At 43.8% G+C, this 25,945-nt stretch overlaps 1 protein-coding gene across 5 annotated transcripts in view; it reads right to left on the bottom strand.

Moving 5' to 3' along the window:
* dst (dystonin) overlaps positions 1-25,945 on the bottom strand; it is a 647,938-nt gene that overhangs the window by 268,938 nt on the left and 353,055 nt on the right. For all 5 annotated transcript variants that reach the window (XM_070884881.1, XM_070884882.1, XM_070884878.1 and 2 more), the window contains one exon: positions 3,533-3,679. In XM_070884881.1, coding sequence (XP_070740982.1) covers positions 3,533-3,679 — 147 coding nt within the window. The remainder of the gene's footprint in view (positions 1-3,532; positions 3,680-25,945) is intronic.

Raw genomic sequence — 25,945 nt, 5'->3', positions numbered from 1 at the left:
GAAATTCCTCCTCATCTCTGTCTTAAATGGGCAACCCCTTATTCTGAAACTATGCTCCCTCGTTCTAGATTCCCCCACGAGGGGAAATTTCCTCTCAGCATCTACCCTGTCAAGACCCCTCAGAATCAAGAATTAGAATCAGAAGCAACTGTGTTGTTCCTACCAAAGAGGATAACCTCACATTTTCCCAAATTATATCGCATCTGCCAAATTTTTTCCCACTCACTTAACCTGTCTATATCCCTTTGCAGATTTTTTGCTTTCACAATTTGCTTTCCCACCTATCTTTGTATCAGCAGCAAATTTGGTTACAATACACTTGGTTCCTTCATCCAAGTCATTAATATAGTTTGTAAATAGTTGAGGACCCAGCACTAATCCCTATGGCACCAATTAGTTACAGTTTGCCAACCTGAAAATGACCCATTTATTCCGACACTCTGTTTTCTGTTAGTTAGCCAATCCTCTATCCATGCTAATATATTACCCACAACCCTGTGAGCTCTTATCTTTTGTAGCAACGTTTTATGTGGCTCCTTATCGAATGCCTTTTGGAAATCCAAATGCACAACATTTACTCATTCCTCTTTATCCACCCTGCTCATTACATCCTCAAAGAACTTTAATAAATTTGTCAGATACGATTTCCCTTTCATAAAATAATTTTGATTCTGCTTGACTATATTATGATTTTCTAAATGTCCTGCTACTACTTCCTTAATAATGGATTCCAGCACTTTCCCAATGTCAGATGTTAGGATAACTGGCCTATAGTTTCCTGCTTTCTGTCTCCCTCCTTTCTTAAATAGGGGTGTTACATTTGCAGTTTTCCAATCCGCTGGGATCTCTCCAGAATCCAGGGAATTTTGGTAGATTACAACCAATGCATCCACTATCTCTGCAGCCACTTCTTTTAAGACCTTAGGATGCAGGCCATTAGGTCCTGGGGATGTGTCAGCCATTAGTCCCATTATTATACTGAGTACTTTTTCTCTAGTGATAATAATTGTTTTAATTTGCTTCCTCCCTTTTGCCCCCTGATTTTCTACCATTATTGGGATGCTTTTAGTGTCTTCTATCGTGATGACAGATACAAAATATTTGTTCAAAGTCTCTGCCATTTCCTTGTTTCCCCATTATTAATTCCCCAGTCCCATCCTCTACTTACTTTAGCTACTCTCTTTCTTGTTATATACTTGTAGAAAGCTCATAATGTCTGTTTTTATATTTCTTGCTAATTTACTCTCAATCTATTTTCTTCCTCTTTTTTTTTAGTCATCTTTTGCTGGTTTCTAAAATTTTCCCAATTTTCTGACCCACCACTAATCTTCACAACTTTGTATGCTTTTTCTTTCAATTTGATACCATCCTTAACTTCCTTAGTTAGTCACGGAGGTTTATCCTTCCAGCAGAGTCTTTCTTTCTCAATGGAATATATGTTTGTCAAGAATTATTTGATATCTCCTTAAATATCTGCCACTGCTTATCTACTGTCTGAACTTTTAATCAATTTTCCCAGTCGACTTTCATCATCTCTGTCTTCAAACATTTGTGAATTGCTTTTATTTAGGTTCAAGACACTAGTTTCAGACCCAAGTTTCTCATCCTCAAACTGAATGTGAAATTCTATCATGTTATGATCACTCTTCCCTGAATGGTCCTTTACTATGAGATCATTAATTAACTCTGTCTCATTACACATTACCATATCTAAAATAGCATGTTCCCTGGTTGGGTTCACAACATATTGTTCTAAGAAACTGTCCTGAATACACTATGTGAACTTGTCCTTAAGGCTACCTTTGCCAACTTGATTGGTCCAATCTATAAGTTTAAAGTCGCCCTCAATTTTTGCAGTACCTCTCTTACAAGGCCGCATTATTTCTTGATTTATACTTAGGGAAGGACATCTGCTGCCCTTACCTGGTCTGGCGTATATGTGACTCCAGGCCCACAGCAATGTGATTGACTCTTAACTGCCCACTGAAATGGGAAGTCACTCAGTTAAGGGCAATTAGGGATGGGCAATAAATGTTGGCCTTGCTAGCGACACCCAAGTCCCATGAATGAATTTTAAAAAAAAGCTCTGGCCAACAGTGTAGCTACTGTTAGTGGACCTATAGACTACTCCATTAGTGACTTTTTTTCCCTTGCTATTTCTTTTCTCCACCCAAACACATGTGAAATGAATAAAAACAATTCAATTGATTTATAAAAGTTTGGATTGATTCATTTAAGTGCTGCAGTACCTCACTAGCACATCAACTCTCCTTGCAGCTCTTCCCTCCAGTATCAGGAATCAGCCTCTTTCCTCCTCTGGAATGCCTTGATTGACCCTTTATATCATGGCAACCAGAACTACAGTATTCCAGGTACAGCCTAATCAGGGCCGTGAACAGTGTGCAGCATGATCAATGAGGATTTGATCGCAACTGGTTTTGGAGCACAACCCAGTATTGGACTTGTATTATTACTGCTGGACTGATATGGTGAGTGGTGGGTCAGCAAACACTCCCAAGGTCTCTCGAAGCTTCTACCTCAGCCAGAGTACACCAGCCTTCTACTTTCACTTCAAATATGCAATATCTTGATTTTGTCCGTCTTGATTTTTTTTCATGAATTAACAGCGATTTTGGGCCATCTCAATCCAGTTCACAGTGAGCATGAGAATGCAACAAATTGTATTAGCTCACTTTTTACGGCACAGAAACAACAGTATGAGAAAAAGACCCAAGTGAGGCTTCAATAGACCTGGTCGCTGCAGTTGGCCGTCATTAACAATGCATTAATGTGAGCACTGGGAACAATGTGATCAACAACCCCCCCAAAGGCCGAAATTGCCATGCCGACCTAGGGGCATGGCCAGTTATGTGGGCGGGGACAGTTGTTTTAAGTTATGACATTAAAAAAAAAATTATCATAGGCAGTCCCTCAAATCGAGGATGACTTGCTTCCACGTCAAAAAGTTCACAGATGTTTCAATGAAGGATCTAAAATTCCAGGTCTGAACTAAATCTTGAAGGGTGGAAGATGTCTGTGCTTGGATTTTTTTTAAACATGTGATGACCGTTGCACACCAGCCACCACACGGGCTTGACAGAGCTAGGTCTTGGCCCAGTAGCAAGGATTAACCAAGACGACTGGAGACCAGCTCTGCTGCACGGACCTAGTGTGCACACATATCGCAGTGTGGGCTGGCCCGTGTTGCCCCAGGGCCCTCGCCTCTTCTGGGCCCCGATCACGTCCCTCGACAATCTCTCGCCGCTCTTTCGCCCCGACCTCGCCGCTCCTGCTGTACCTGCCCACGCTCCAATCACCGACTTGAACTTGGATAACGTCCCTTTTCACTGCCGTTGCTCTCCTGCTCCAGCATGTGCTGTTCCCTGGAATGGTATGCCGCCATGTTGCTCCTTCTGCTCCCCGGCCTGCTCCGATGATGCTCGCAGGCCGGGGGCCGTGTCTGGCACTGTAATACAACACTTTACACCCTTCGAACTTATTAACATAAGTCACCACACACTGTACCACTAACCTGATGTTCCACCTGATGCTGTTGTAAATCAGCTAAGCCGGCACCAGTAACGGAAGTCCCACTGGCGTAACCCATCAGTTTATTCTCAGCCAAATCACATATTTCCTGCAGTCTCTTATTACACACCGCTTGCTGTTCATCGAAAGCCTGTTTTTTCGGCAAAAAAAACCAATTTCAGTTATTTTAGTCTCGTCTCTTTGTAACACCGTCCTTTCTTCATATATAAAGTTCTACACTACTGCACCAGTGTATGCTGCAAACATGATAGCAGGTGGCAAATAAGTGAGCAAGATGGGTTGCGATAAATTGGATTAAACGAAGGATGCATCTCACAAAGGAGTTAGCTCCGGCAGTGTCGTATCTGCACAGAAGTCATGCAAGGAGGAAGATAACAGCTGCCTTTTTATTTGTTTTGTTCAGATGGCCTTAGACTCCAGGCTTTTTTCTCTCGAGAGATTGCGAGTGAATAATGCGGCAAGCAGCCATCTGTAAAAAGGTCTACAGAACAGTGTTAGTCACATTGTGCAAAGTCTTTGAATTTCAAGCAGTGCTCATCAACATGTTAAATAAATACAGAATCCATGCAGTAGCATGCTGCAAATTACTTACAAAATGTGGTGAGAATTCACTGCTAAATAACTACGTCGTTTCATTTGATTAAAGAACAAAAATCACACAAATTCCGTTTGCAATGCACTTCACACGACAAAAACTTGAAGCTCGAGAAGATTACGCTGAAGTGCACCCGGTGGGTAGGTGAGTCACAATCTTTAAAAAGTGGCATCAAACTCTGAGACAATTTACCTCAGGTGAATCGTACTGGAGTTACCCTTTACGTGCCAAGTCACACTCGAGATTATGGTCACCTGATACGTTATAGTTTAGAGACGCATAAATGACCTTCTCAATAGCCTTTGACTGCAATAGGATGCAAGGTATTGGTTAACACTTGTTGACGTTGATGCTGATGAAAGGTCATCAACCTGAAATGATGATCATTCCTCTCGCCACAGATGCTGCCTAACCTGCTGAGTATTTCCTGCATTCTTTGTTTTTATTTCAGATTTCCAGCATCCGCAGTATTTTGCTTTTGTGTTGGTTAACACTTCTTGGGAGCTTCCAATCTTGGCTAGATCTACCAACACACATACAATGATGTGAGGGTGGGAGGGAGGAGGGATCAGAATTCTATTCTCAAACTTGGTTATCTCTGATCTCAGCTAAGCAGTTCTGTGCAGAATTTTGCACTGTGAGTTGTACTGCTCATACGTGCAAGTAAAGAACTGAATTTATGTCCATCGCTTGTTCTGTGAGTCAAATTATATAACAATACCATAGTTATACGCAGCACACAAGGAGGCCATTCGGCCCATCGTGCCTATGCTGGCATTTTGCCAGAGCTTTCCAATTAGTCCCACTCCCCTGCTCTTACCCCATAGCTCTGTAAATATTTCCTTATCAAGTTTTTATCAATTTCCCTTTTGAAAGTTATTATTGAATCTGCTTCCACAACCTTTTCAGGCAGTGCATTACAGATAATAACTCGCTGTGTAAAAAAAAAATTCTCATAGCCCCTCTGGTTCTTTTGCAAATTATCTTAAACTTGTGTCCTCTGGTTACCGAACCTCTTGCCAACAGCAACAATTTCTACCTATCTACTCTATCAAAACCATTTTTGGAATCTAACGATCTCTATTTGTTTCTTCAAAAAAAGGTTCTAAATTCTTGTTTCCAAGCTAATGAGCATTTTACAAAATACAAAATGTCTGCGGTAACTGAAAATGCAAATAGGATTTCATTATGACCTCAATATTGGTGGGCATTATTGTGTGGCGTTTAGATATTTTTCAGGCAACCTACTGAATTGTGTGTTGAAGGGGAGCAGAAACAGGGAAGGTGTGGGGGTATCAGATCCAAGGTCAGCATGACATCTACATCACCCCTGTGCTCGCTGACCTATATCGTCACCCGGTTGAACAGTTCCTCGATGTTAAAATTCTCATCCTCGTTTTCAAATCCCTCCATGACCTTGCCCCTCCCTATCTCTGTAACCTCCCTCCAGCCTGCCAACCCCAAGAGATCTCTGCGCTACTCCAGTTCTGGACTCTTGTGCATCCCCGATTTCAATCACTCTACCATTGGCAGCCGCGCCTTCAGCTGCCGAGACCCCAAGCTCTGGAATTCCCTCCCCAAATCTCTCCAGCTTTCGAGCTCTCTTTCTTCCATGAAAATGCTTCTTTAAATCTACCTCTTTGACCAAGCTGCCCTAATATCTGCTTATGTGGCTCGGTGTCAAATTTTGTTTGATAACGCTCCTGTGAAGCGCCTTGGGATGTTTTTCTACATTAGAGGCGCTATATAAATGCAAGTTGTTGGTGTTGATGATGTTAACTCTAGAGGTTAATGACAGAGGCCCACTTAGGGCCTACGTACCATCATGGCTCGAGATAGACCAACCTGTTGATTTGACTATAGGGCAACGGATTGCAGATTGCACCTATTCTTAGTACAGAGACTTCAAGTAATGTTGGTAACAGAATAAATTCAACATCCTTCACAGATGCACATTAAAGATAATTGTTTTATGCACCATGCCAACTGTCCACAAACTACTCAAACCTTCCGATCATCCTGTTCTAATCTGGTCTGTAACTGAAGATTCAAAGCCTCCACACGTGCTGACAATTTTTCCATCACAGTTTTAAAAGATGTCTGGGTGCTATTCAAGAGCTTGAGCAGTTTCCTGTTCTCCTGAGGGGACATATCCAGTGCGTGCTCCAAAATGAAGAACTGTATGTCAAATGCAGTGGAATCCAATTGAATTTTAACATGTGTGAAGGTTTTTTCTAAATCCTGCAAAAAGAGGGAAATACTATCAACGATCACATCACTGAGAGAGTAATCAAATACAAAATTCTTTGGTCTGGATTTTGCACTAAGAATAACGGTAAGGCTATCGGCGGTCACCACTATTATAGAGTAAACCGGACAGCAATTTCCGGCGGCCGCACATGCACAATTAAACGTGGAAACCAGGAGGCTGCTGTCCAGTTTGCCCTGCTCCTTCAGAAGCTTCGCTGCACCAGTACCTCGCCGAGGGACTCGGCATTGAAATACATGAACCGGCGTGAAGTTACACTACTTACCCACGACACAACCACTGAAAAATTAGTATTTACCCACTAGACAAACACTAAACATGCCAGAAAAAGTTTGGGCTTGTCCATTCAAGAGTAAGTGTGATAAGTCTTAATTATTGCCAAACAACCGCTCTGGCACTGAATATTAACTTTTACAAGTGTGGAGTGTCTCATTCCTTCAGATTTTAATTAATGTTGAGGATTAAAAAAAATTACAATATATATTTTTTCACTTTTTATTTCCGCCTCTTTCATCTCTCTCAATCTCATATTTCTTTCCCTCTACAAGATTAGGCATTGAATTAAATATTCAAACTTACGCGTCCTGGTTTAGACTGTATGTGTCGCAGTAAGAATTGTTCAATGGTTAAGGAGATGCACAGTTGCTTGTCCTGTTCACACAGGTCCCAGATCCCGCATAGAGGGCGATGCGCAGTTTAGACTCTCTAACTACCACAAGTCTCCGTGTAAAAGCCCACAGAAAGTTTGTGGGCAAGTGCAAGTGTAATGAATAGTGAGCGCCATTCGTTTACTGCTGACTGCAAAATCCAGACAATATCCTTTACAAAGAAATGCGCACACACATTAAAGGGCAATTCTTTGCCAAAAATATAAACCAAAATATCAGAATGAATTGAATTTGAGAAGAGTGGGTTATGTCTGTCCAAAGCTCATACATCTCACTCTGTGGGATACAAGTGCAATGGAAACAATTTGATACGAGCCATACAGAGAATATTGTAGCAAAAATCTCCTTACTCACACAGCATATTAAGCAGGCTAGTTTCAAGAATAACACACACCAAATCTACTCTCTCCACTGCCATTTACTCAATTAATGTAGCTGATTCAGCAAATTGACACTTCCACCTCAGGTAAATTTGGTGCCAAAAGCTGATATAACAGCAACAATTCCATTTAATATCTATTCCAGCCAAAACACATCACAGATCAGTTTCTCCTGTTATTATTCAACATGTTTGTGGGTAAAGCTATACCTACAGCATGAAGAATTAAGTTTATCTGCTGCAGAATGTTAGGTACCAGCACAAGTTGGTAGGCTTTAAGATCAAAGTCTCATTTTCAGTCAGATTTAAAACAGTGTATTTGAAATTTGTACTGGACTGTGATTGAGTACATCTTACTTGGGGTATCTACAGGTGTACACACAGTTCTTTATTTTTTGGTAGTCTGTCGTATCCAACAAAGACGTTGATGTGCTAATCATCAATGGCACGTGTCTTCAAGTGGCTGTATAGGCCAATTCTGGATGCACATAGTCTCTTGCACATCGGACAAGAGAAGTTCGATGTGCCTGATGTTGACAGTACTGCCACCTGATGTCGTCTATCTCTAGTGTCCCGCAGGCGTTGACATCAGCTTTCTGGCAGTCCTCGTGAGGGTTTGCCACTGGATTTTATTAGCTGCTGTATTCTCGAAGTCCTTTGGTCGGATGCCACAGTACTGGAGGTTAGCCTTGATGCAATCTTTGTAGCGCTTGCGGGGGCGCTCCTGGTGTCTTCAGCCTTCACAGAGCTCGCCGTGAAGAAGCTGACGAGGGATCCTTGACTCATCCATGTGGATGACATGTCCAGCCCACCGGAACTGGGCTCGCATGATCATCACCTCGATGTTAGTTGATTGTGCTCTCTCCAGAACCTCAAGGTTTGACACCTGGTCTTGCCAGTGTATGTGGAGTACAGATCTGATACTGTGCATATGGAAAGCTTCCAACTTGTTGATGTGACGCCTGTAGGGTGTCCGGGTCTCACATCCATAAAGGAAAGATGAGAGAACGACTGCTCTATACACCAACAGTTTAGTTGACAGTCGGATGTGGTGGTGACTCAACACCTTAGTGCGCAAGCGACCAAGTGCCTGGCTGGCTTTACAGATCCTTGCATCAATCTCCTTGTCCAAGGACCCGTCGCTTGATATTGTGCTGCCAAGGTACTTGAAGCTGTCCACTGACTTTAGTTGTATACTGCTGATGAAGACTGTGGGAGCAGGTGCTGTGGTGTCAGGGGCAGGCTGATGGAGAACCTCGGTTTTACTAAGGCTGATGGTTAGGCCAAACAATTCTGTTGCCTCAGCAACTTTGCTGAGTATGAATTGTAGGTCACTCTCCTTGTGTGCCATAAGGGCGCAGTCGTCAGCAAAGAGTGTCTCTAGGATGAGTCGTTTCCGTACTTTGGTCTTTGCAGCAAGGCGGCGGATGTCGAACAGCGAACCATCTAATCGATATTTCAGGTGGACCCCAAACTCCAAGTCTATTATGGCATAGTTCAAGACGCAGGTAAAGAATAGGTTGAACAGAACTGGAGCGAGTACACAACCTTGTTTCACTCCATTTAAGATGGCAAATGGGGCCGTGATTGTGCCATCTGAGAGCACTTCACCTGTCATGTTGTCATGAAACAGCTCAATGATGTGGACAAACTTCCTTGGGCACCCAAGTTTCATCAAGATTGACCACAGCGCTGCTCTGTTGACAGTATCAAAGGCCTTGGTGAGGTCAATAAATACAGCGTGCAGGTCCATGTTCTGCTCAATGCACTTCTCCTGTACTTGTCTGAGTGCAAAGATCATGTCCGCTGTGCTCCGACCAGGTTGAAAGCCACATTGTGTTTCTGGAAGATTTACTTCTGAGACACTAGCTGTGAGTCAGTTCAATACTATGTGGGCGATGATCTTCCCAGCAATGGACAGAAGCGATATTCCCCTGCAGTTGCCACAGTCTGCTTTTTTGCCCTTGTTCTTATACAGTGAAACTATCATAGCGTCACGGAAGTCCTGTGGCATGTCTTCATCTTCCCAGATGCTAGTTATTATGTCATGAAAGGTCTCGAGAGTTGCTGGGCCTACTGTCTTGCAGATTTCGGCAGGGATTCCATCCTTTCCTGGAGCCTTTCCAGTACTCATCTGGTTGATGGCTTTCTTTGCTTCGTCCATGCTGGGAGGAAGATCAAGATCTTCTTTGATAGGTTGCTGGGCTATGGAGTCAAGTGCTTCTTCGTTCACTGTTGAAGGTCGATTAAGAAGATTACTGAAGTGTTCTCTCCACCCCTCATTTATGCCAGTCCTGTCTTTGATCAAAGTGCTGCCATCTGCTGAAAGGAGTGGAGTAGTGCTGGGTTTTGAATAACAGTTCACAGAATAACTAAATGGAACAAACTCCAATCAATAGAGTTACTTTTGTGTCAGCCGTGGCTCAGTGGGTAGCACTCTCGCCTCAGAGTCAGAAAGTTTTGGGTTCAATTCCCACTCTCGAGACTTGAGTACAAAATCTAGGCTGATACTCCCAGTGCAGGGGTGCTGTCTTTCGGATGGGACGTTAAACTGAGGCCCACTCAGGTAGAGATAAAAAGATCCCATGGCACTATTCAAAGAGGAGCTGGGGAGTTCTCCCCGGTGTCTTGGCCAATATTTATCTCTCAACCAACATCACTAAAAAACAGATTATCTGGTCATTCTCACATTGCTGTTTGTGGAACCTGACTTGGCTGTTGTGCTTCCTACATTACAAGTTACGACTCTTCAAAAATACTTCATTGGCTGTAAAGCATTTTGGGATGTTCTGTGGTGGTGAAAGGTGAGATATAAATGCAAGTCTTTCTTTTTTCAATAAAACTCTGAAAACATGGCTTGTGTCGAGGGCCCCAGTTAAACTCACCATAACACAGAAAAACTGTATTTAAATGCAGGATTTGTTTAATTGAAGTGTATTACATTGTAATATGAGCTGGATTAAGAATTCTTGGGAGACCCTGGGGAACTAGAACTCTTGAGGCTCCTCAGCACCCCACCCCACCGCCCCCATCCAAACTCTCTCATCTCATCGCTTGAAAGGAGGCAGACAGAAAGCAAGGAACTATAGACCAGTTAGCCCAACATTGATCGTTGGGAATATGCTGGAGTCCATTATGAAGAAAGCAGTAGTGGGACTTTTGGAAAAGCATAATTCAATCAAGCAGAGCCAGCATGGTTTTATGAAAGGGAGCTCCCCTGCTCTTCTTCCATATAGTGCCATGGGATCTTATGTCTACCTGAGGGGGCAGACGGGGCCTCGGTTCAACGTCTCATCTGAATGACTGAGCAAATGTTTTTGATCGATGGCCCCAGGTATTAAGAATTACATTTCTCACATTGGACTATTACATGCATTCGAGAGATTCAAATTTAACCCCGTCAGACAGGACTCGTTTCAAAGCAGGTTCCAGAGGTGAAAAGACAGTGCTAATCCACATCACTTAGAAACCTTATCATTGCTTTTCTTGCAGCTCAATCCCAGAGACTCAATGCACCTTTTTGTCTGATTACGCTCCAGTGAAGCGCCTTGGGGCATTTTACTAAGTTAACATAAGAAATAGGAACAGGAGTAGGCCATCTAGCCCCTCGAGCCTGCTCCGCCATTCAATAAGATCATGGCTGATCTGGCCATGGACTCAGCTCCACTTACCCGCCCGCTCCCCGTAACCCTTAATTCCCTTATTGGTTAAAAATCTATCTATCTGTGATTTGAATACATTCAATGAGCTAGCCTCAACTGCTTCCCTGGGCAGAGAATTCCACAGATTCACAACCCTCAGGGAGAAGAAATTCCTTCTCAACTCGGTTTTAAATTGGCTCCCCCATATTGTGAGGCTGTGCCCCCTAGTTCTAGTCTCCCCCACCAATGGAAACAACCTCTCTGCCTCTATCTTGTCTATCCCTTTCATTATTTTAAATGTTTCTAGAAGATGACCCCTCATCCTTCTGAACTCCAACGAGTAAAGACCCAGTCTGCTCAATCTATCATCATAAGTTAACCCCCTCATCTCCGGAATCAGCCTAGTGAATCGTCTCTGTACCCACTGAATCGTCTCTGTACCCCCTATATAAGGCGCTATATAAATGCAAGATGTTGTTATTTTGAAACTAAAAAAATGATAATTCTCATTAAATTCTCGCATGAATACAACCATTTTCCAGCATTCTTGGAGCTGTCAGCAACACTTGCCTTGTGCTGTTGTATACAGCATGTGAGCCCTTCCAAATCACCAGCAGTATCGGCGTGTAGAGTTTCCAAGATGTCGGCATTTTCTTTGATGTGACCAGAAAGCCGCTCTAGTACGGTGAGGAGTTCCTGATGTGACGATTTGATCCTCAACTAGTGAAAATGAGCACAGAACTTTCAACCAGTTTGTCGTAGAGTCATAGAACGATACAGCACAGAGGAGGCGGTTGTTAAAACGGGCAATCGCTGATAATGGCCAAAGCACAAAAACCATTAACCATTTGCATTAACATCAATTTCGAAGTAGCAGGTTATAACGTCTTTAAGTTTATTTCGGGCAGAAACAGCTGGAGGCCTGTGTTTTATTGGAAAATGATTGATGTCAGCATACAATATGATCAGGATCACACTCACATCTCTAGCACACAAATGCAATTCCACCAGCAACTGTTATATCAACATATAATGATGACACTAAATAGGCCTTCGTATACAGGCCGTACACAAGTACATAAGAATTAGGGGCAGGAGGAGGTTGTACGGCCCCCCCCCCCAGAGCCTGCTCCACCATTCAATAGGATCATGGCTGATCTTCAACCCCAACTCCATTTTCCCACCTGATCTCCACACCCCTTGATTCCCCTCGAGTCCAAAAATCTATTTCTCTCAGCCTTGAATATACTCAACGACTCAGCATCCACAGCCCTTTGAGGTAGAGAATTCCAAAGATTCACAACAACCTCAGTAAAGAAATTCCTCCTCATCTTAGACTTAAATGGCTGGCCCCTTATCCTGAGACTATGCCCCCTATGTCTAGACTCTCCAGCCAGGGGAACCAACCTCTCAGCATCTACCCAGTCAATGCCCCTCAGAATCTTATATGTTTCAATGAGATCACACCTCATTCTTCTAAACTCCTGAGAGTATGGGCCCAATCTACTTAATCTCTCGTAATGGGACAACCCTCTCATCCCAAGGATCAATCTGGCAAACTTTTGTTGCACCGCCTCTAAGGCATGTGTATCTTTTCTCAGATAAGGAGACCAAAACTGTGCACAGCACTCCAGGTGTGCTCTCACTAAGGCCCTGTGTACAACTGTAGTAAGACTTCCTTACTCTTGTACTCCAAACCCCTTGCAATAAAGGGCGTGCGATCAGGAGTAGGCCATTTCGTCCCTCGAGCCTTCTCTGCCATTTTATCAGATCATGGTGGATCTATACGTCAAATCCATTTACCTGCTGCAGCTCCATAAAAACTGATACCCTTACCGAACAAAAATCTATCCATCTCAGTCGAGAGGTTCAATTTCCCCCAGCACCAGTCTTTTGTGTGTGCGTGTGTATGTGTGTTGTGGGGGGGTGGGTGGGGGAAGAGGGAGATTTCAGTATTTACATGGGGCACCCGGGCAGTTAGTATACAGCTCAACATCAATAAAGTAAAATGCTACTTCTATTTCTGGAAGTAATGTAGACATTCTAAAATTGTGAAAGTGTTTGTTTTCACAGAATAAAAGAGAGACAATCATTTCTAAAATACTTGCAAAACAATACAACGCACCTGCTCTATTTCAATGGCACATAGCAGAGTCTCAACCCTGCTTGAACAGATCTCAACCGCGGCCCCGAGAGATGCTTGTAAATCTTTACAGTCAGTTTCCAAGTTCTTCCGTAACGGTTCATCAGAATCCAGGTGAACCTTCTCCAGGAATTCCTCTGCTGCTCTCAGATCGTGTGTTACTGCCTCCTCCAGCTCGCACTTTAATAACTGAAAAATGTAGGTTTATGATGAACTATTCCAGCAGCCCGATGGAGCTTACATATCTACAGTATAACATCTGGGTCTTATCAAAATATATTTAACAGGCACATCAAAAATCAAATATAAATGGGACAAGGAAATAAGACAAGAGGAAAGAGCACGAGAGAGAGAAGGAAGGAGCGGGAGGGAGTGAGGGAGAGAAGGAAGGAGCGGGAGGGAGTGAGGGAGAGAAGGAAGGAGTGGGAGGGAGTGAGGGAGAGAAGGAAGGAGGGAGCGGGAGGGAGGGAAGGAAGGAGCGGGAGGGAGGGAGCAGGAGGGAGAGAAGGAGGGAGCAGAAGGGAGGGAGGAAGAGAAGGAAGGAGCGGGAAGGAAGGAAGGAAGGAAGGAGCGGGAGGGAGGGAGCAGGAGGGAGTGAGCCAGAGGGAGAGAGGGAGCCAGAGGGAGAGCGGGAGCCAGAGGGAAGATGGGAGGGAACCAGGAGGAGGGCGAGCGACAGAGGCACAGACAGAGAGAAAAAGCCTTTCACGATCTTATGACACCCCAAAGTGCTTTATAGCCAATGAAATACTTTTGAAATGTAATCATTGTTGTAATATAGGAAACACAGCAGCCAATTTGCATACAGCAAGTTCCCACAAACAGCAACGTGAAAATGACCAGATCAGCAGTTTTTAGTGATACAGATTGAGGGCTAAATATTGGCCAGGATATCCAGACTACTTGCGGGAGTGACTAGCACCACTGCTACCCAGGATAATATCCGAGGTAGGACCTTAAACTCAACATCAACAAAATGTGCTACCAGATATAAATTCATGCCGACATGGTTTCTACCTTCTAAAAGTACATAGCATGTACAACACAGAGACAGGCCTTTCGACCCAACTGGACCATGCCAGTGTTTATTGCTCTACACGAACCTCCTCCCACCCCTCTTCATCTAAACCTATCACAGCATGTCTTTCGATTCTTTTTCCCCTCGTGATTATCTAGTTTATCTGTAAATGCATCAATGTGATACGCCTCCACTACTCCTTGTGGTAGCCACTTCCACATTCCCACCACTCTCTGGGCAAGTACGTTCCTCCTGAATTCCCTATTGGATTGATCAGTGACTATCTTATATTTATGACCCCCTAGCTTTCATCTCTCCTACAAGTGTAATTTTCTCTACATCTACCTGATCGAACTCCCTTAATAATTCTAAACATCTCTATTAGGTTATCTTTGTTTAAGAGGTAACAGATGTGATATAACAATCCAGACTAACAGTTCAAAGTAACAGTGGAATTACTGCAGTGCGAAGTTAGACCGGAGGGGGGGGGGAGGGGGGGGGTGGGGTGGTGTCCGCTTCAGGTACTCGTGAAGCTTGTGCTCAATGTGACTGATAATGTAACAGTAGTTACGAAGTGTCAAGACTGCTGCTCCACAGGCTTTCACTGCATTTGGCCACAACTGAGCTGAACTCACACCATAAAATCTTACACCACAGAAAGAGGCCATTCGGCCCATCGTGCCTGTATCCAATTAATCCCACTTCCCCATCGCCCTGCATTTTTTTTTTCCTTTTCAGGTATTTATCTAATTCCCCTTTGAAAGTTATTGTTGAATCTGCTTCTATCACCCCTTTCAGGCCGTGCAGTTCAGATCACAACTCACTGAATAAAAATTCATGTAATCTCCCTCTTAGTTTTTATACCACTCATTTAAAATCCGATGTCCTCTGGTTACCAGTGGAAATTTTCCTTCCTATTTACTCGAACAAAACCTCTCAATTTCGAACACCTCTATTAAATCTCCCTTTATGAATCTCTGCTCTAACAAGAACAAACCCAGCTTCTCTAGTTTCTACCCATAACTTAAGTCCCGCCTCTTGGGTACCACTCTGGTAAATCTCCTCTGCACCCTCTCCAAGGCAATCCTATTGCATTACATACTTATATTGCATAATAGCATGCTTAAAAAGGATCACAACTCTCAGTTGGGATTTTTAATTAAAAAAATGTTCGTCATGCTTTGAATTTAGTGAGCTCGTTCCATATGAAAGAGATGACTTACTTTGAGATAATCTAGTTGTTCTTGAAGGACTTCCAGGTCCCTGTCAACAGGCTGCAGACTCTCCAGCTGAATTTTCTTATCTTGGAGCAATGTCAAGTAAGCTCGCAGTTTCTCTGTATGCTGCAAACACTGCTCTGCAATATTGCACGGCTGCAATGAAAACCCAATTCACACTATTTTAGTTTTGGCTTAAATCGTTGCAGTGTTGTGAAATAAACAGTGTACTTCCACGATAAACCTTAAACCGAGCCATTTTAGCAATGAATTTTTGGGGGAGAGAGTTTCAGATTTCCACAACCCTGTGTGTGAAGAAGTGCTTCCTGACATCGCCCCTGAACGGCCTAGCTCTAACTTTGATTACAACCTTCTCTGACATGGCTTCATTCAGAAACAAAAATTGGTTTGTAAACTCTAATGTTACACTACAAATATTAACAGCAGTTTACCCAAAAAGCCCTAGATGGCAGACAAGAGAACATGGTCGAAAGATACTGTCCCACGATTGAATAACAAGGGCAACTATTTGGAATGTTGTACTATAGCGTGATGGACCTAACACGATTCTCAAACTACAAAATCTACTGAGGACTAATTCAACATTGCTGCTAAAATGCATTGGCAGGTATACAATGCTGACTGTAGCACTGCAGAATAGTGTGAATAAACCATTGAAAATAATCGATCAACAGTATTAAAACTTGCCTACAATATTAACTCATTGGTGTCAGCACCGTTTTATGAGGGAGGGAGGGAGGATGTTAATAAAGATGTGGACCACTTATGATTCAACTAATTCCTGGTTTTGTGCTTTTGCAATTGAATTTCATAGAGGTACACCTCAAGGATTACTAACCTGTCCAGCTCCTTCAACAATCTCGTGGTCCTCAATAGTGCCACCCCAGACATCATGTGGTCCAACTTTAATGGTGGTCTTCTCCCCAGTGCATTCCAGTGGTTCCATTTCATCAGATGCATTGAGAGACTGCATCACTAAGTCCTCATTTTTGCGTTCATTTATATTTTGTTGACTTGCAATAATTTGGATTACTTCCTTCATCTCATCTTTATCGTAATTAATCCAAACATTATTTGGTGCATCTTCAAAGGAGATTTGCTCCTGAATGCCTTCTCGCGGTGGTTCCATTTTATCGGGAATACCAAAGGATATTGCAAATGAATCTTTGTTTGTGCCTTCATTTATAATTTGTCCATTTGATTGTACTTCTCCTTCATTCACATGGGCATTCCAGACATTATCTGAACCATTGTCAAAGGTGTCTTTCTCCCGAATGTCTTTGAGCAGTTCCCCTTTGTCACTGGTAGAATGAGATTGTATCAAAAAATCCTCCGTTTTATCCTCATTTGTATTTTGACCATCCAGCATGATTGTCATTTCCGTCACATTGCCATCTTCATTGTCCTTTACCCAGAAACCATTCAATGCTAATTCGCAACTGTTCTCCTGAATATTGCTTCGTAGGTCCGTTTTATCAAGAGAATCAGATTGCATCACATCATTTTTATTCTCACTTACACTTTGTCCACTTTGCCCGACTTGGAATACTTCCGTCAAGTCACCAACGTCCTTACTGTTGCTGATCCAGATGTTATTTGATGCATCCTCCAAGGCGGTTTTGTCCCGAGTATCTCCCAGCGACTCCATTTCATCGAAAACATTACCAGATTGCATCACCAAATCATCTCCTTGTCTATCTTGTTTTATTTCTCTCATTCCATTCACAGCATCACCAGTTTCATCATCATTGAACCAGTCGTTCATTGATGCACTGTCACAAATGACCACCTTCTCAATGCCTTCCCGTGATTCCAACCCGCCAATACAGGAACCATAACGCATCACCGAATCCTCATTCTCGTTCCCAGCAACATTTTCTCCATTTGGTTTTGTTTGAATTATTTGATTCACATTATCCTTTTTCTCCTCGAGTGTTTGCCCCAACACATTTTGAGGAGTTCCTGCAGTGCTGAATAGCACCAGAATTCTTTCGCGAAGCATTTCTTTCACTTGCCTGTTTAACAACTCGTCCTCTATCGAACCAGGCACTTCAGGTTTTAAATAGTAGAAAAGCTCATCAGCCAGGCTGCTGATCAGTTCCTGACTTTTTAAACTGCAAGGATCTTGGTCCTCAGAGAAAGCACAAAGCATTTCCTGCGCCTGTGCACTCATCATTTCCGGCTTCAAACCAGCAAGCAAGTCTGCCATTTTCAAGAACTTATTATCCTTCAAATCAAATGATTCACTAAACTCTTGACTAAGAAATGCTTGTTTCATACAATCAAACAGCAGTTCTGACTTTTTGACAGCAATCTGAGCATCACCACATACTGTCACCACATCTCGATTAGGCATTATAGCACCAACTCCCATCTCTGTATTGCAATCCACTGAACTGAAGAGATCTTCTTCCTTATTGCCAGCAGTTTCATCATACTCTCCGATTACCCTTTCAACACCAGTATTTTCTGAAGGCTCAGCTTCAGCAATTGTGCAACCAAGTATCTTCTCTGAATGGACAAGACTTTCCTCCTGTACAACCTTCTCTGAATGGACAGGACGTTCCTCCTGTACAACCTTATCTGAAAGGGCAGTACTTTCCTCTTGTACAACCTTCTCTGAATGGACAGAACTTTCCTCCTGTACAACCTTCTCTGAATGGACAGAACTTTCCTCCTGTACAACCTTCTCTGAATGGACAGAACTTTCCTCCTGTACAACCTTCTCTGAATGGATAGGACTTTCCTCCTGTACAACCTTCTCTGAATGGGCAGGACTTGCCTCCTGTACAACCTTCTCTGAATGGGGAGGCCGTTCCTCCTGTACAACCTTCTCTGAAAGGACAGGACTTTCCTCCTGTACAACCTTCTCTGAAAGGGCAGGACTTTCCTCCTGTACAACCTTCTCTGAAAGGGCAGGACTTTCCTCCTGTACAACCATGTTGACTTCTTCCTCAAGTTCTACTGAGTCCAGTGTTGTTTCTTGTGATATCTTCTCAAGATTCTGACCTCCTACATCATCCTGGTCTTGCATTTCTTCGCTGAATCTTTCTGAGCATAATAGATTTTTAGATTCTACAAATGATTTTTGAGCGCCAGAGTCTGATATCTCTCCCTCATTTTCTCTTGCTCTGGAAACATTGGACATTTTGCTCTCCGTTTCCTTCACCCTATGTGCAAGCCCTGCCTTTGCTTCCAAGTCCACAGTATCATCTAATGTCTCAACAGTCTTTCTTTCTTGCTTGTTTCCATTTATCACAGAATGCAGGCTTGTGTTCTCCTGATCTTCGCTTGGTCTTCTCTTGAATGCATCACTGAGTTTTGCACACACAGCTTTCAGCACATTCCCCATAGTGGTCTTCATATTTACCTTTTCTTCAAATCCTCCTGAACAGTCGTCACAGCCAGTACTTTGTGCAGCTGGGTTACTCTCTTCGAACATCCCATTTAACTGTGCTTGATCATGTATGCCGAACTGCACATCAGGTTCAACATCCCCTGCCCCGACACCAGGCTCCCCTGCCCCGACACCAGGCTCCTCTGCCCCGACACCAGGCTCCTCTGCCCCGACACCAGGCTCCCCTGCCCCGACACCAGGCTCCTCTGCCCCGACACCAGGTTCCCCTGCCCCGACACCAGGCTCCTCTGCCCCGACACCAGGCTCCTCTGCCCCGACACCAGGCTCCTCTGCCCCGACACCAGGCTCCTCTGCCCCGACACCAGGCTTCTCTGCCCCGACACCAGGTTCCCCTGCCCCGACACCAGGCTCCTCTGCCCCGACACCAGGCTCCTCTGCCCCGACACCAGGCTCCTCTGCCCCGACACCAGGCTCCTCTGCCCCGACACCAGGCTCCTCTGCCCCGACACCAGGCTCCCCTGCCCCGACACCAGGCTCCCCTGCCCCGACACCAGGCTCCCCTGCCCCGACACCAGGCTCCCCTGCCCCGACACCAGGCTCCCCTGCCCCGACACCAGGCTCCTCTGCCCCGACACCAGGCTCCTCTGCCCCGACACCAGGCTCCCCTGCCCCGACACCAGGCTCCTCTGCCCCGACACCAGGCTCCTCTGCCCCGACACCAGGCTCCTCTGCCCCGACACCAGGCTCCTCTGCCCCGACACCAGGCTCCTCTGCCCCGACACCAGGCTCCCCTGCCCCGACACCAGGCTCCCCTGCCCCGACACCAGGCTCCTCTGCCCCGACACCAGGCTCCCCTGCCCCAACATCTCCGTCCAGATTAAAATCTCCTTTGTTACCCATGAGATCGTGGACCTTGGTGGTACCTAGAGCATTGTTTGGCTCCAACTCTTCCGTACACGTCCCTCCCATAAATGTTTTCACAACCAGTTTTCCAACCTCTTCATTCAGCTCCTCTTCACTTGTTAAAATATTTTCTTTCTCAGCCGACTCTGTTATTTCAACTTCGGGCATGGCGTCAGATATACATTCTCGAATGTACGAGAAAAAGTCACCTTGCAGTGAATCTTCAACCTCTGAAGATTTGGATGAAATGCAGCCCAGTTTACCAGACAGATCTTCCTCAGAGGTTTGCCCAGTCCGCTCCTGAAGCGCACTGCTGAGGAAAATATCTTGGATACATTTTGGAACTGATGTATCTGAAGGTGAAGGGTTTATGGGATGCTTCACATCATCTTGAGCAGTGATCTCATCCTCTTCTGCAGGTATCAAGGATTTATCATTGAACTCATTTCTTTGGGTGATACAGGCAGCAGCCAGATCTCCATCTACTCGCTTCAGTTCTGACATGGCTTCAATACTTCTGACAGCCAAAAATTCTTCATGAGGTTTAACGGTCATGAATCTTCGCCCAGTTTCTGTATCTATTTTACTTATCTTCACTAAATCAGAGTAAGGAATAATGTTCAAATGGCTGTCAGCAACATTATCCCGGCTTTCATAAAAATTCATTCCTTTTTTCAAACCATCATCCGATAATTTTCCATCAACAGATTCTGTTTGTATCACTGATGTTCCATTTTCAAATTCAGCGAAGAGTTGGTTCGATTTCTGGCTCTTTTCAACTCCCACTGGAAAATTTGACTGTCTTAAACGCTGCATGATTTCCTGAGAATACAAATTCTTCCCGGCACTTGAAGCCTGAATATTTTGGCATGATGCTTCCAATTCAAGCAGGTCATCGGCTAGATCTTCATGAATTAAACCACTCCTCAAAGCATTAGTTACAGAGAGGCGCAGCCCTGATTTATGCTGAATGATGCCACCATCTTCAACTTGCTTGCGAAGAACGATAAGCACAACATCTCTTTCCACAAGCCCTCTGTTGACTGCTTCTAGCACAGACAAAGGTTGTTGAGTCTGTGGATCCAATGCACCATGCATTTCAAACTGGTAGCTTAGCAACCTCAACTCAGCCACCTCATCAACTTGTTCTCCATTTTTTGCCTTTTCAATTTTGGTCAAGTGTTCCGCCATTTTTTCATCGATCAGACAAAGCTTCGAGGCCACAGCTACGGATAATTGATCTTCTTGCTCGAGGTCCATAATGCCACCAGAAACAACTTGACCTTCCAGCAAACGCAGAGCCGTACAAGAGTCTAAAATACCAAGTCTTAATGCATCATGAACACTGTGCAGCTCGTTGGTCTCTGGGTCAATAACCCCACAGACAACTTTCTCAGAAAGCAGTACCTTTGTCAGAAGGTCATCGTTTATTAAATGTTCTGCAACAGCAGCCACTTCCGTTATTTCTCCTGTACTAGAATTATAAAAGCCTCCAATCAGTCCAAGCTTATCCAATACTTTGATGGCAATGTGACTTTGTAAAAACCCCTTGGCCACTGCTTCACTAAGAGTTAAGTTTTCACCAGTTTCTTCAAAAGGGATCCCTCCATCTTGGAACTGTGAAACTAAAATATCCACAACCATCTCCTCATCCAAAAGACCGCATGCCAAAGCAACATCAAGGTTGTATCTTTTACCAGTTACAGGGTTGAATATTCCACCTGCTTCAACTTCTAATTTGAGCTGTTTTATCAAAACTGATCTGTCCCATTTCTCACTCTCCACTGCCTCAAAACAAGATATTTGTCTATCATTTTCTTCATCCTCCTCCTCCACCTCTTCCAAGATGTACAAATTGTTCCCATCAAGTCTTCTCATACATTTACCTGCAACATTCCTCAATGTCACTGCATGGTTACTTAGCGCGTTTTGCAGTGTACAGCTTCCATCTAAACCACGGTCCTTTGTCATCATCATATCATCTGGTATTGTTAGATTAGCTACTGATGCATCTTGTTCAAATATTCTACAGCTCTGCATTTCCTCCTGAACATTCACTTGTCTTTGCTTTTCCTCGTGGTCTTTTGCTCCAAAATCTTGGTGATTTACTTGATGGCCCTGAACTTGCTCATTGTTATTTGAATTAAATTCGTCACCATTTAGAAAAATGGCTTCACCACCTGTCATTTGTATGGAAGGTTCAAATACACCCTCAATGTCTGTGTCTCCTGGACTAAGCATCTGAGTTTCTCTCATTCCTGTGAAGTCTCCAACAAACCATGGCATTTCCTGGGTCTCTCCAATATCCTCCAATCCTTCCACACGAGTAATTATTTTGTTCCTCCTGTATTCAAGATTGTCATCTACTGCTGAAGTGGTCTCCGTACATTGGTGAATGCTGCCACCTTCATCTGTATTGGAGGATCCATTCAACCCATTTCCCAACACATCTTCATTGTTAGCTTCTCGACTGCGATAAGGTTTCTCATTCTCTGATGCACCACCTATAACAACGGGTTCTTCAACAATCGCCATTTGATCTTCCAAATCTGCTATATCGTCTAGTGTTTCAATAACCTTTATTACTTTGTGCTTTCCATCTTCATGGCTCTCAGTACCTTCTGTAGAGTGTGTCCGTTTGCTCCCGGTTTCTATAGGGCTCAAATGCAAGGTTTCATCGGCTACAGTGAGGCGCTCTTCCACTGATGGTCCAATTGCATCACACATTTCCTCTATGCTGCCTTGTATGGTTGGAGAATCTATATTTACCTCCATGAATTGATGACAGCCAAGCTGGTTTTCAAGATTGGTATCTTGCAGCACAACCTCATCAGCACCAGGTGTATGGCGGGCGTCTTGATAAAACTGCACTTCATCCTCCATCTTCATAGCTACGTCCATCTTAATGTTTTCACTTAATTCCTCTACATCGGGAGTACCAACGAAATGCACCATTTCATGAAAGTCTGCAACATCTTCTAGACTTTCAATTGTCCTTATTTTATTTTTTCCATATACAAGGTCTTCACTTGTTCCTGCAACAGTTTCTAATGGAGATGAAATTAACTCATCATCCCCAGTGGATATCTGCGGTTCCAAAGGAAGCCATTTCACAGACTTGTCTGCCATGTTGTTACGATGTTGTACTGCTGGCGCAGCAATGCCTCGTATTCCTCCTGGGTTATTAGATTCTCCCACTTGTGAAGCTTCTATATGCTGTTGAACATTCGTATCCTTTGTAGCGTGGTTAGTGCACTCCGTGCGGATCACCAACATGTCATTAAAATCTCGAGTACTTCTGCAAATTTGATCACCTTCCTGCACATCAGGAGGCCTGTCAAAGCCCAACATTTTCTTCAGGTCTTCTCCGAACTCTGTTTGGATGTCAATTTCCAATGGAAAGGGAGTGAGCATCCGATATTCTGGTGTTGCAAACAACTGGTCCATTGGTATCCTATGCGGGATTTCAGCTGCCGGTTGTTCTGCTGAAGACGCAGTAATAGCCACTTTGCCCCCTACATAGGAATCTGGAGTTAGCAAAGCTGTTGTCATGACTGGAGTAAGCTGATGAGTGGCATCATCTTTTGGAATCTCCTCGCTTTTTCTCAATTGGTTTCCTAAATCCCTTTCAATAGAGATAACATTGCTGGTTTCCCTGGCCAGTTTAATGCATTTGTTCAGGTCTGGATGTATACCTGAACTTCCATTAAAAGACAGTACTTCAAGAGAGTTGGCAAAATTGTCCAGCGTTTCTGTTGCCTGAACTGTTTTGCTCCCACCAAGTTCTTCAGTGCCAGTGACACGACTGCTTGGACCATCCGTTGTCTGAGAACACACAAACTCTCCAGGTTCATTTGTTGGCAACTGCTGTACTACAGGCATCCAATACAATGCTTCGCTGTTAATATTCCCAGAATGTTCACGTGGTGCATCAACAACCTGCTTTTCTCCCATACCATCTGGATCCCGCATTTCAGGGCAAGTATGGATTTTATGGATGCCAATATCTTTTAAAATTTCTTTGGACTCCATGCGATCCTCAGGTGTACTGACGTCTTGAATATGAAGGCATTCTTGCCAATTTTCTAATGGATCATTGGCGCCACTTGCTTCCGTCACCATTTTAATCTTTTCATTCAGGTCACTGTCTACAAACAGTAACCTCCTTCCCGTGCCTGCGTCCATATAGCTGTGTGTCATTAAGTAAGACACAAATTTCTGTTGAATTTCCACCTGATGCGGAGTTGAATTCTCATCTCTGCTCGCTTCTTCAACGCCCATAGTGTCACTAGCAGCACCAGTCTGGACTTCGGAATTTGACTTCCAGCTCAAGGTATCTGCACATGAAGACTGAAACGATTTGGCACTGGGCATTAAGTCAGGGACTGTTACTGTGCTCAGAATGCGTGCCGTTTCCTTGTCTATAATACCAAGTCTGCTCGCCTCCTCTGGTGAGAGCACTGATGAGCTTTCAGGGATGTAAAGAGCTGCTATTTTTTGCCTGTTGTTCAGGATTTTGAGGGCCAATTCATTTGTTACCACTCCTTGTTGCAAAGATGTGTCTATTGAAAATATTTCTCCGGAATCAGGCCAAATAAGGCCCATAAATATTCTTTGAGATTCCAGCACTAAAAGTGCACTGCTTGACGTTATTAAATTGCACTGCACAGCTTCATCCATGGTTAACCTACTCCCAGTAGCTGGGTTGACTATGCCTCCTGTTTGAACTTGATGAGTTAAAAGGCCAGAAGCTGTATCATGATCTATGAGACCACCTTCCAAAGCTTCATCTACTGTTAGCTGAGTTCCTGTTTGAGGATCAATAAGCCCTCCAGCAAACAGCTGAGCACCCAAGAGCCTGATCATCACTTCACGGTCTATGAGGCCTTCATGGACTGCCCGGAAAATGCTGACCTTCCTGCCAGATCTCAAAGTGATCATGCCCCATTCTCGCTGCCTCACAGGAAGCAGCCTGAGGCCCGTTTCTTCATCCACAACAATTCTTTGCATTAACTCCATCAATGACACCTTCTCGGCCGTACTTGGATCAATTAGCTCCTTGCACATCTTCTGCCTCTCCAGCAGTTTGAAGTACAGCCGAGCAGTGATGAATTCTCGCTGAAAAGCTTCCTCGAGGCTGAGTCTTTCACTGGTAGCTGGTACTCTTAGCCCTCCAGTGGCAAGCTGTGCCTCCAGAACTTTAATGACTGAAATCTCAGAGATTACGCTGTGATCGTAAGCAGAAACAGCAGGATGGACATTACTCATTCTACACAAGGTGCTCGAAATATGTTTGGCCACATTACTCAATTCTTCTAGTTGGCTGAAGATCTTTCCATCGACTAAGTGACATCTCAAAGCTTCTTCTATACCGAGGCTCTGGCTTGTTTCTGGAAGAATAAGGCCTGACACAATGACCTGAGCTTCCAGCAAAATCAGCCCCGTGTCATAATCAATAAGACCACTGCGTATTGCATGGAAGATCGGAAAAACCATCCCAGTCGCGAGGTCAACAACACCTGCGATGGTTTCATAGATCTGAAAATCAAAAGGGGGAAAAGAATAATAATTACAGAAGGCAATAAGACGGCACCAAAATAATAAAATGCAGACATCAAATAATCATTACCTCCAGCCTCTTCAGAACCCGCTCATGCAAAACATACTTCAGCTATGCCCACATGACGATACAAGAATGTTCACTTACCAGGGAGCTGAATGTTAGCGATGCAACAGCAAGTGAGGCCCGGTATTGGTGTCGACAGAACGAATAATTTTTTTTTATGTCCCACATGCACATCCTTTAACGCAAAAGTATCATCCGTGTACTTAAAAGTGTTAGTCACAAGAGGAAGCAAAAGAGAGTTACTCTTAGTCTTAAACATCGTTCAACGTGTACTTGTAGAGCTGAACGCACCATGCTTCTGTTTACAGAGAAAGGTAAGCATGATCTATTCCACATTATGGTGACCATACTATGCATGTTGACAGCATACAGCAGTTTGATTTCTTTTCACAGCTATGTGAAAGCTCTCACTCACTCAAAGAGCAAGACAGTTAATTTTTTGGAAGATATCACAATTCCAATTATCAGAAAAACATGAAGCACACACTACATTTGTCAACAGTCTGACTACATTATCTCGGTGAACATCAATTACACATCATTATCAGCAACAGCTTG

The sequence above is a fragment of the Pristiophorus japonicus genome, chromosome 7 (genome assembly GCF_044704955.1).
Source record: "Pristiophorus japonicus isolate sPriJap1 chromosome 7, sPriJap1.hap1, whole genome shotgun sequence".
In the NCBI taxonomy this organism is placed as follows: Eukaryota; Metazoa; Chordata; class Chondrichthyes; family Pristiophoridae; genus Pristiophorus; species Pristiophorus japonicus.
The sequence above is the reverse complement of the archived record's forward strand: the minus strand, read 5'-3'. Positions and strand labels throughout refer to the sequence as shown.